General features: G+C 41.0%; 1 protein-coding gene across 4 annotated transcripts in view; it reads left to right on the top strand.

Moving 5' to 3' along the window:
• The first annotated feature begins 1447 nt into the window (after positions 1-1447).
• Positions 1448-12372, top strand: part of mtmr7b (myotubularin related protein 7b) — a 32097-nt gene continuing 21172 nt past the window's right edge. For 2 of the 4 annotated variants that reach the window (XM_031313077.2, XM_031313076.2), the window contains exons 1-9: positions 1448-1824; positions 2855-2980; positions 5009-5171; positions 5355-5512; positions 9321-9449; positions 9663-9797; positions 9984-10116; positions 10335-10444; positions 10774-10899. In XM_031313077.2, the coding sequence (XP_031168937.1) occupies positions 1801-1824; positions 2855-2980; positions 5009-5171; positions 5355-5512; positions 9321-9449; positions 9663-9797; positions 9984-10116; positions 10335-10444; positions 10774-10899 (1104 nt within the window). In that variant the 5' untranslated portion in view covers positions 1448-1800. The remainder of the gene's footprint in view (positions 1825-2854; positions 2981-5008; positions 5172-5354; positions 5513-9320; positions 9450-9662; positions 9798-9983; positions 10117-10334; positions 10445-10773; positions 10900-12372) is intronic. The other 2 variants (XM_031313078.2, XM_031313079.2) reach the window with 2 other exon arrangements.

Raw genomic sequence — 12372 nt, 5'->3', positions numbered from 1 at the left:
CTAACTGTTATCCTCCACAAACATTTGTGTTCATTTTATTTCATTTCTTGGTTTTTAATGGATGCTTAATTTTGACTGCAGGTGTAATCACAGCAGACATTTTCATTTCTAACACTGTCCTCTAGTGGCCAAATACAGAGTGACAAGACGGAGATTGTCTGAAACCAGGCTGGACGATTCTGCAAGCTCATGTATTATTTGCTCTGGCCTTGCTGGTATGGAATGTCATTTTATTCAATATTTAATAAATCAATAAATACATAAATATGCCTATGAAATACATCCTGAAATAAATAAGTCAATAAATATATAACTACTTGTAAATATATACAGTATAAGTATATAAATAAGTCAATATAGTTAAATGAATAACTTACTTTTAATTTCAGGGGACTTTTATTTCATAAGTCCACATTTACTTTATAAAGTAACGAATAACTAACTCACGTTACTGTAATTGAGTAGTATATATTTTTCTATACATCTACTTTTCAAAGTATGTTTTAGAATCATTACTCTTGTTTTGTTTGAAGTATTGTACTAAGCTACATTTAAAATCACATCCATTACTGAGTGAAAATAAATAAAAAATGCAAGGAAAAAAATTGCGCCTGGAAACTACTGCAGTTTGTGTTCACTGGTGCTAAAACAAGAAGGATGGAGACTGACAAGTCAGACAGCAGGGGTGCAGACCAAGTTAAAAGCGAATTTTGCATATTCGAGAAACCACTTTGTGAAATAAAGAAATAAAAGTCCCCTGTAATAAATAAATGTGGACTTATGAAATTAAAGTCCCTTGAAATAAATAAATGTGTAGGCCCTACTTATAAAATAAAAGTCCCCTGAAATAGAGGCGGGGGTGGAAATTGCGCATGCGCTGTGTATTGTAAATAGTATCAAGTTTGCAACAATGATTTAACTCAGTCACAATTTTAAAAAATAAAGTAGCCTACCTGTTTTAACTTGATAATGAACATTAAGTAGGCCTATTAGAATATTGGAAGAATTCATTTTCCGCAAAAATATCCTCTGCAATCGGCTATGGTGAGCCATATCTTGTGCGAAATGTAGATGTAGAAACGCTATCAGGTGAGCGTGCCACCGCACGCACTGACGCACCACCGCTGTCACACGTGGTGTAGTCTAATGTATTGTAGTGAGTATACTGTATATGTATGGGCTTATATATATGGGCCAGAATGGGCCTTGGGGTGGAAAAACCTTTATTTAGCCTATGCGGAGAAATAAAAAACAGATGACAATTCAAAATATCAAAATTATAATAGAAAGTACGTTGTTACGTGCACATTTTTAAGTGGGTATATGGAAATCCTGGAGCTTTCTTAGTGGGTATACTGCGTATACCTGCGTATCACGTAGACTACACCACGTCGTCCCCCGAATATGAAAATACTGTTTTATTTTGAGAGGACTAACCGGATGCCGTGCATTGTATCATCGTTAAAGTGACCGTGCTGTGTGTAGAACGCTGTAACGCAGCAGCTGTTACAGCGTCACTATCTAACGGAGAGAGACAGCGGGAGCTCGGGTACCGTTAACGACGGGCAGTGGTGGTATAGAATCCTTTTTTTGTCCCAGTTGAACAGAACAAAGCCGGGATAGGCCTACAGGGTGACGGGAATCATGGGAAATATTCCAGGGCAGTGCGGGTACAGCAGCCGCGGAGAATACAGCTCAAGTGTTGACGTAAATCAGGGAATTTAGCTAACTGCTGACGGCAAAAACCACTAAACACATCGGGCCACTCTTTCTTCATCTCCACCATTTTGGTTGTCAGTGATGGAGCACCTCCGGACTCCCAAGGTAACTGCACTCCGCATTTCAACACCAGTGACATAACCTCGCACGTTCTGTCCTTCGTCTTTGTTTCTCTACTGCTGATGTGCCCATTCTTTTAGCTATTTCTTCAATGACACGCTAGGTACTTCTATAACGTTATGTATCTCTCCATCTTATCTCTCTCTGCCTCAGTTGCATGGCACAGTATTGATCAATAACGGCGAGGCATCTCAAACCTGACGTCTGTCTATTATGGGACAGTCTGCGGCAAGACGTTTGGTCACACTGAAATCGGATATCATGCTAGCAGTAACGTGACATTTTATGGCACCGTGTTCCTAAAACCCCTTTGTGTCAAAGACGGTATAGCTCAGTTTATTTTCTGCCAAACAAAGTCACCGTTACCCACCAGGAAACCTAAAATCCTGCGAAGATAACATGTGTCCGATAAGATAATGGACATCCATCCCTGACGTAGCTTTAAACACACCTGGCTCATGTGACTGTCATGATGCTCATGTGATCTTATTGCCAACAACGTATTTTTTCAATATTTATATTGCTTATGGACTATGAATAATGTAGGATGTGTATGTCCAGGGCCTTTTTTTTTTTTTAAATACAAGGTTAATGTTTAAATGTGAACTGTCACTGTCTAAATAAAATGACATTACAGTAATACTGGTATGATATTCTGATGTAGCATTGTGCTGGTAACCACCATTTTCTTCCTGTCTGCTAACTTGCCACAGGCACACAGGCCTCTGGACCCCATCCTCTTCTTTACCACATCACTATGGTCTGGCAATGTTTATAAAGGATATAAATAAGTTAAGAGGGCACGCAAATTATTCAGAATCTGTAATGATAGCAGTACTGCAGTAACAAATCCTCATTACTAGTTATTGTTCTTTTTATGTGCCAGCGCTTACTAAATGACCTTTGAGCTCAGTGAACATCATAATCTGTTGAGTCATGCCAAAGGTTACTGTGAGCTGTTACAAGTTTGATCTGTGTATTTTTCCATCTCTGATATTGTGTGTGCCTCGGGTAGGTGGAAAATGTGCGCCTCCTGGACCGGTCGTCAGGACAGAGAAAGGCCAGCATTGGGACTCTCTACCTTTCTGCCACGCACACCATCTTTGTAGAGAACAACCCTGAGTCACGCAAGGAGACATGGGTAAACTGGAATCAGGGTGCTGCATCAACATCACCCTTGCGGGGAAGTTACATTTAGTAAATTCAGTATGAAAAGAGGAGCACATAAAAGTTAAAGCAGTTCAAGAAATGAAATAATCCCTGTGAAACACATTGGCCTCAATGGTAGCCTTTGGTCTTGCAGCTACAACATGTCATTCTACAGTACCTCCTCTTCTGTTTTATTAAGTGTAGAGTTGCCATAATCAGCGGTGCCGGCAGCCGTAATCCTGTAGCCACAGTGCATAATTTTTTTTCCTGCGAGACATGCAACGCATCTAATTATAACAATGCGTAAATGCGCATAGTAGCAGCAGCTGACAACAGCTCTGTTCTGCTCTGTTCATAGTAATACTTTTCATTAATTATACCTTATTTCACCAACAACCCTTCCACTATTAATCAGAATGTTCATTTTTTTGTTAAGTTCAGCAGGAAATAGGTGGACCCAAAATGCAGAGACTGGCAGGCAGGCATTTAATTGCTTGAAAATTTATTAAACAAAAGAAAACCAGGGTACATACCAGAAGGGTCCATAACAAAAGCAGGCAAAAACTCACTCTAAAAGTGAAGAGACCAGAGAGCAGGACATCCTAAACCCCGAACACAGAAACCACAGAGAACACTAACGGGAACGAACAAACTGGCAAGAAAAAACACAAACTAACAAGGCAAGCACACAAAATGATCTGACACAGGACTACGGGAAGACAAAGACTAAATACACAGGGTAACGAGGAAACACAAGACAGGTGACACATGGCTGGGAAACAGGTGAAATACATTAGGGCAATCACAAGGGCGGGAACACACAGAAAGTAAAACAAGACAAGACAAGACAGAGAACAGACTATCAAAATAAAACAGGAAACAGAACATAAAACAAGACAAGACCGAAAATCACACAAACAGAAGGAAACAAGACATGACAGAAAACCAGGCTACCAAAATGACAGGAAAAACAGACTACAATAAGACAAGACAAAACACCAAAACCATAACATTTTTATGACTTGATCCATAGATAAACTGGTTGCTGGACGCTGAGTATCGCTGAACACACGGATGGAGCTACCACATTGACATGAATATTGCGTTTATGAGGCTTATCCCGTTTTTGATCATGTTCGGGATATGATGTTTACATGGTACACAGAGAAATCAGGTTATTCATATCTCCGTACAGGCTCGTACAGCTGTCTGCTCTGAGCGCATCCATCTCTCTCTGTCTTACAAAACGCTTCAGTAAAATATTCTCATGATTTGGTCATTATGATATGATAAAAGTACGCTAGAAGCACACTCTCATACACATTACATATTATAAGAAGGGCTGATTTCGGCCGCTTCGGCGGGCGTTTTTTGTGTGTACTATGAAATAGAATCCTGCCGGCGCCACTGGCCATAATGACAGAGCACTAAGAAGCTGGCCAATTTTTGAGAGTTGGTATTACCTCATCACTGTTTGTGATAACGGATTGTGCGAGTACTGAGTTTCCAATCTCAGGAAAGAAAGATGCTGCCTTTTCCCATTTCAAATCTCCTGCAGGATGTGGTGGTGGAGGACACTGCCCTGTCCCTCTGGACCTGACTAGATAAAACAGGCATCTGGGGGTGTCAGTTTTCACCAAACAGGCACAGACTGTGTCTACTGGATTAGCAGGAACAAAGAAGACATATTCCAGTTAGCCTGTGTTAAAGAAAATGATTGCTAAAGCAACTGTCTCTTCTGTGAGAAAAGCCCAGGAGCTTCCCCATAAACTGACATTCCTTCCTCAATTAGCTCACAAGACATATTACACAATACTGTAATGTGACTCGAGTTGATGCTTTTTTTATGGTGCTGATATCACTAACTTCTGTACACACCATTAAAAGCCTCTCCTTAGTTCTTCACAAATGATCTGATTGAGAAAATGGAACATTGTGTGTTTTTGTTTGTTTGTGTGCACCTCTTAATGTTGGGTAAAGAATGTCCACAGTGGATAATAGGACAGATGTGTGTGTTTAGGTGTTGCACAGTATGGTGAGCAGTGTGGAGAGGCCACCCACCATCCCTGCAGGAAGTCAGCTGATCCTGCGTTGTAAGGACTTCCGGGTCTTCCAGATCCTCATTCCACAGGAGAGAGACTGTTTGGACGTCCACACCTCATTGGTCAGATTGTCACGGCCAGGTGTGTGTGTGTGTGTGTGTGTGTATGTGTGTATTCATGTATGTAAGTTGTTAAATGTGTGTTAGAGTGATTTCATGCGTACAAACACTTGTCTGGCAGGGTGTCATGAACAGGTGTGGTATTGTATTGCTTTTATGTTAAGAGCATGTAAGATACTGATTTAAAATTATTCTCCTCTCTCAGAAAAGTACAGTGAGCTGTACTGCCTGTCCTTTAATCCCAATGTGAACAAAATGGAGAGAGAAGAGTCCTGGAACTTCATAGACCTCATGGCCGACTACAAGAGGATGGGAGTTCCTAATAACTTGTGGGTTGCTACAGCAGCCAACAGTGAATACAGGGTCAGTCTAATGTGACTTGTGCATAAGGTGCAGAAAAAAAGTGTCAGGTATTTTTCAAGAGGAATAAGACAACCAGTCAGTTGGGGAGTTTGTATTTTTTAAGTGATAAGATAAGGGGTAACTTTATGCTAAATAATGATGAAAGATATTTCTCTCATAAAACAGGAAGGAGTTGAAGTGAATTGTACCTCTACTAAAGCTATTACTCTAATATACTCTATGGTTGTTTTGTTAATGGGTAACTTCGTTTTTTTTCAACCTGGACCCTATTTTCCTATGTTTTTGTGTCTAAGTGACTGATGGGCAACAATCGCTGCAGTTGGCAGCGGTGAAACAAGCTACAACGTAAGTTAATAGGGCAATTGTCCAACTTGTATTTACGTTTACAAAAGTGCTTGTTTTGCCACTGACAGACTCAGATTAATATTCTACGTGTCTGACAACATTATGGAAAGGATTTCTAAGCAGGTGGACTTTTGTGTTAAAGAGTAAGATCCTTTTTTTAAATGTAAAAACATCCGCTAAATTGCATTCACTAAAGTCACCAGACTCCATGTAAATAAGCAGTAATTTTAGCATCGCAAAATACACTTCATTCAAAGTCGACAGAAACAAAATAAAGCTATGAAAAGCCATTTTGGGGTCATCTTTCCACTTTTCCAACCATCACAACTCTAATTTTGGTTGAAATAAATACGTAGTTTAACGATTTACATGTGAAAATATGCTGGCTCTATACACGCTAAAACACTTATTTTTTTTTTTTTTTTTGGGCATTTCTGCCTTTATTGGCTAGGAAAGCTGAAACATGAAAGGGAAGAGAGAGGGGGGAAGACATGCAGGAAAACACAGGTCGGCCGAACCCTGGACCCTCTGTGTCGAGAAACAAACCTCTGCACATGTGCGCCCGCTCCACCAACCGAGCCAACCGTCCACACAAAGTATTGTTTTTTTAAATGGAGTCTGGTGGGTTTAGCGCTAGCGACCTCAGAGCTGTTTCTGGTTAAACAGAAAGGTCTTAAAGAGGTTTTAAAAAGGCCTATCTCTGTAGGGAACCTTTCCATAATGTTGTCAGGATAATAATCTGAGCCTTTCAGTGGCAAAAAACAGCACTATTAGTGGACCAAATTGACGATGCACATTTGCCTCATAGGGTTACATATTTGTATGTGGGTGCCTGTTACAGCGTTCACACTTAATACTGGACCAATTTCAAAGATTGTTGTTCCTATCAGACACAAACACATAGGAAAATAGGGTCCAGGTGGAAAAAAACACAGTAAGTACAGTGAATATTGCCTTGTTTTCAGGCCATTTACAAGGTCATAGATAAGTTACTACACCCCTCCTTTCAGCACTGACTGCTTATTAGCAGCTTCCTTCTCTAACATCATGAGCATACAGATCCTCTCAAATCGAGACCACAGAATAACACCTTAACTCACATTTTTAATTGGACCGCAGCAGTGTGGGGCCAGCCCTATAAACGCGAAAGTCTGTCCCTGACTGACTGAGTGAGTGATGAAGTTACATCATTGGTCAGTCGAAGGGTGGCACTTCCCCACTGAGTCTTTCAAAATGTATAGGCACGGCAGTGTTTCCGCTGGTAACATTTCGCCGTGGCGACGGTATTTCCCAAGGAAAAGAAAAGCAGACTAGAAGGACACTCAGAGAGCGCAGACCTCCAAATTTTTTATGATATGCAAATCTGCATGTGCAAAATATATATATATATATATATGTCTGGATATTAGGGCTGGGCAATAAGTCAATATGATAATTTATCGACTTTCAATGGAATCATATTGTGATGAAATCATACATCGAGATATCATGACATACAATTACGTTGTCTAAATTGGTAATAACAAGCACATACTAACTCAGTTTTCAAAGAAAATCAGTTGTGAAACATTTTGAGGGAATATCATTTGAATTATTGCAGATTTGTTTTAACATCATACTATTTTTGTGCATGCATGTAAACATAGTCAGTATATAACTGGAAAAAGCTTTTTTAATTTTTTCTCTATAATTTCACTTGAAACTGTTTACCACATTATTGATGATTATTTATCTAAAATGTCATTGTAAAAAATATTTTGTGAAAGCATCAATAGTTAACCGTACAATATCGTCGCAATATCGATGTATTTGGTCAAAAATATTGTGATATCTGACTTTCTCCATATCGCCCAGCCCTACTAGATATATTTCCAAAACTACTAGAATTATGTCAAAATAGGGTTGTGCTTAGCTGAAGCCTCATCATCTCAGCTTATTATAGCTAATAAAGGAATAGAAAAAGAGTAAATTCCTAATGATCCAGAGTTCTCCAGGGCCTGCTAGGGTTGCTAGCCCTGTGGTCTTGTTCCTCGCTCCTGCAGACAAGTTGTTCCCAGTTGGTAACTTAACCCAGTCACCCCAGCTTGTTACTTGAGGTAAGTTAACCTGAAATTATACAACACAACTTTAAATATTATCTGTTATTGAGATTATAATACAAGTTTAAAAATGTTTTAAAAACTAAAACAAGAATTAGCTAAATACAGAGTACTAGCTAGAGCACCTGCGGTCTCTCTTCCCCGCCATCGGGAGGAGTGGTCGGCAATCTGAAGACGGACTGGATGGACCTTTTAGCAGGTTGTAGCAACTCTCATTTGAGACGAGGAGTCTGGGCACTCCAGAATCAGAACCCGGCGCTGGGGGTGGCGCTAGTCCTGATTGCCAGACCTTCCTCCACAGCGCTGGCTAGTCCACACAGCATTCCGGGATAGGACAAAAACATGCTCTGGTTTATTGGCATATCATTAAACCAATCACAATCGTCACGGGCAGAGCTAAGTGCCAGACAGAGCAACGGTGCCTCTGCAAAATAGTCTTGGGAAGGAACTTGTTTTGGTGGAACGTTGTGTACGTTCAAAAGTTGTTTTAGTCGTGCAACAGAAAACTCAGATTGGACAGAGAGTCTAGCTAGCTGTCTGGATTTACCCTGCAGAGATCTGAAGAGCAGTTAACAATAGTCCTCATAAATCCACCAGAGTTTAGAATTCCAACACAAAGAAAGCGGAAGGTAACGGACATCCGGCCGAAAAGAGTGTCATCCGGCAGAATTTCAGGCGGCACCTGAACAATCCTGGAAGTGTAACTTGATGGATATAGACTAGGTTTGCGCTGGCTGAATTCGAGCTGCTGCAGCGGCTAATTAAAGGTCCCCTCCACCGGTCAGCTACCACCACAAATAAAATCAAATTCTGTGGGAAAGCCGTAGATAAACTGGTTGCTGGATGCTGAGTATCACTGAACCCACGGACGGAGCTACCATGTTGTTTGAATCATGTGTATTAACATGGACATAAATATTGCGGTTACGAGGCTTATCCTTTTTTTGATCATATTCGTGATATGATGTTTACATGGCACACAGAGAAATCAGATTATTCATATCCGTGCAGGCTCTCTCTCTCTCTTACAAAACACTTCAGTAAAATATTTTCATGATCTGGTCATTGTGATATAATAAAAGTACGCTAGGAGCACACTCTCATACACATTAAATATTGTAAGAACAGCTGATTTCGGGCGCAGTAAACCGCTTCAGTGGGCAGGCGGTTCTTGTGCGTACTATGAAATAGAATCCTGCCGGAGCCACTGCTATAATGCATAAAGTTCCTCAGAAGCCTGTCAAATGCTGGTAATTGTCGGAATTGGATAGAGGGGGGGACACAAAGCAGCAGAGGTACCATTCAGGGAATGTATACTACTAACGAAAAAAATAATGTTAAAACATATGTCTGCCCTCTCCCAGGTGTGCGATACATACCCATCAGAGCTGTTTGTTCCAAAGACGGCCACACCCGCTATCATTGTGGGCAGCTCAAGGTTCAGGAGTCGAGGACGATTTCCTGCTCTGTCCTACTTCCACCAGGACACACTGGTCAGTGTGAATATAGGTTTTGGAAGATTGGACTGTTAACTTAGCCTTTAAGTAAGAATTGACTAGACAATGGAATTATCTACATAATCTAAATCATATGCTGGAAATAAGTGATTTTTTTTTAAACTTTTGACCTTTCTACTGATGCAAGGGGAAATAATCTTGAAAAGATGTGAATTGGGATAATGATAATGCTGTTTGATTGTCATATAGGCAGCAGTGTGCCGGTGTAGTCAGCCACTGTCTGGCTTCAGTGGACGCTGTCAGGAGGATGAGATGATGCTGCAGATGCTGATGAAGTCCAACCCTGGCAGTGACTACATCTATGTGGTGGACACCAGGCCCAAGGTAACAATCCCCCTCCCACACACACACACACACACACACACACACACACACACAAACAGCTCCTTACTCACACATCCAAGTATTGCCACAGTAAATAATATATACTATGAGCCATATATATGACCTAATATTCTCATATAAAATGTGTGTGTGTGTGTGTGTGTGTGTGTGTGTGTGTTGGTCCAGCTGAACGCCATGGCAAATCGAGCAGCAGGTAAAGGCTACGAGAACGAGGACCACTACACCAACATCAAGCTGCAGTTCATTGGCATCGAAAACATTCATGTTATGAGAAGCAGCCAGCAGAAAATCATCGACGGTAAGAAGAGTGTGTGTGTTTGTGTGTGTGTGTGTGTGTGTGTGTGTGTGTGTGTGTGTGTATATGTGTGTGTGTGTCTAGAGCAAATGATACAAAGATGCAGCGTGAGATGGAAAAAGGGAAACATTGACGTTATCACATAGAGCTGCTATCAGTAAATACAAAACTTCTGTGTGTGTGTGTGTGTGTGTCTCTCTCTCTCTCTGTCTTCCATGCAGTAGGCGAGATGAGATCTCCGTCCATGACTGACTTCCTGTATGGTCTGGAGAACTCTGGTTGGCTCAAACATATCAAAGCCATACTGGATGCCGGGCTCTTCATAGCCAGGGTGTGTACACAGACAGACACAAACCTATACACAGGCTAGCGCTCAGACGGATGCAACCACAAACTTTTTAGTCTGTGTATAACTCATGAAAACCCAGGTGTAAATACCACAAGGAATCAATGAAGATCTTGTTAAGCTTTTGAGATAAACAACTGGTTACTAGGTTTTGATGTATCCATTAATTGTTTATTTAAGCTGGAAGCCCCCACCAACACAGCTGCTTGGTACCTGCTGTTGTTTAACTGCTCTCTCTCTCTCTCTCTCTCTCTCTCTCTCTCTCTCTCTCTCTCTCTCTCTCTCTCTCTCTCTCTCTCTCTCTCTCTCTTCAGGCAGTTGCTGATGAAGGTATCAGTGTGTTGGTTCACTGTTCAGATGGCTGGGACAGGACAGCCCAGGCCTGCTCTGTAGCCAGTATACTGTTGGACCCATATTACAGAACCATCAAAGGACTCATGGTAACACACACAAGTGTCTTATTCTAAGACCATATCAGTTTGTATTTCTGATTTGATCCACCTCTTCGCCCAAAACGTACAATCACTGTAACATCTTGAAATGTGATCTGCTGAGCTGGGAAGATGGGATACACTATGCAGACTCTATTTTGGTCTATACAATCCTCCATGGACTCACCCAACCTCTGCTAAAGGATTTTATAAAGAAAAACTCAAGTAGGTCGACTAGAGCAGGCCCTAGAGGTGACGGTGTAGTCCCTTTCAGGAAAAGTGTTTTTGGGCAGTCAGTGTTTTCATATCGAGCGTCGCAGACCTGGAGCACAATACTTTGACAAAGTGGATGACACACTCACCACTTGTCCCTTAGTGCTTGTTTACCTTTGTCCACATTTATTTTACACATTGCTCTAGTTATTTTCATATTGTATTCATTTCACACACAACCACTGTTTTGTTTCAGTTAGATTTATTAGGATGTAGGTTTCAACAGTTCATTGTTTTTTTCTTCATACTCAGACTTCTTTGTTCCTTTTGTTTGGTCCACCATGCAGGAATGTTTGGGGAGGAGCTGCCCAGCATTTGGGTTTGATTTATGGTAATGGTGACATCACTGACATCATGAGACAGAACCAAGTCTCGGGAGTTTTCTGTGTTTAGTTGTATTTCATTTGTTTGGTTAATGCATTGATTGGAATGGAAGGAGTAATGCCCCTCATAAAGTTTTCTTTATTTGTGTAATTGAGTACAAACTGTGTCTAGCTCTGGCAAGATTTTGGTAAAGTTAGAAATGTTTGGTAGACTCACCACTAGGGCTGGGACGGTTACCGCATTACCGCAACAACGCAGTCACGTGACATCACCGCAAAAAAAAAGAAAAAAAAAAAGCTGCAGTGTTTACCATTGCACATTAGCCTAGCAGCTAGTGGAGTTTCCTTCTGTTTATAGCTTTATCCCGATAAAACAGCACGGTTGAATTACAGCCTGCATGCACGTTTCGTAGCCTAAAACAGAGTGGCTTATATTGGTAGAGAGAGCAACAAGTTAGCGAACTGCCGAGTCGCCCTCTCTGCTTTCTGTCTGCTCAGCTGCTAGACGGGCTGCACTCGGCATTGTTGGCAAACTATTCTATTTATATTTTACTTTATTGACAAAAGAGCTTTTTGAACTGTCTGTGGAATGGATCAACGGAGAGGAGAGAAACCAGTGTGGCCCTAAATGACAGCAAAACTCAGTAAAGATTCTCACATTGAGCTGAAATGGAAACACTGTGCTGCAATCTTTTCATACAGTCTATGGCTGCAACATATGTCGTAAGGTTTAAGCCAACGTTTTTTCGGGGGTGACACCATTCACTTTACCGGCAGTATTGACAACAGATAAAGCCACCGTGTCTTGAGAAGCTCTAGCTTGTTGTTTTATTGTTCACTTTTAACTTCCTTTACATCAACTTTGCTAACCTTTTTCCTCTCTCTT

Source organism: Sander lucioperca, chromosome 4, assembly GCF_008315115.2.
Source record: "Sander lucioperca isolate FBNREF2018 chromosome 4, SLUC_FBN_1.2, whole genome shotgun sequence".
Lineage (NCBI taxonomy): Eukaryota > Metazoa > Chordata > Actinopteri > Perciformes > Percidae > Sander > Sander lucioperca.
This window is presented reverse-complemented; position numbering and strand designations above follow the sequence as displayed.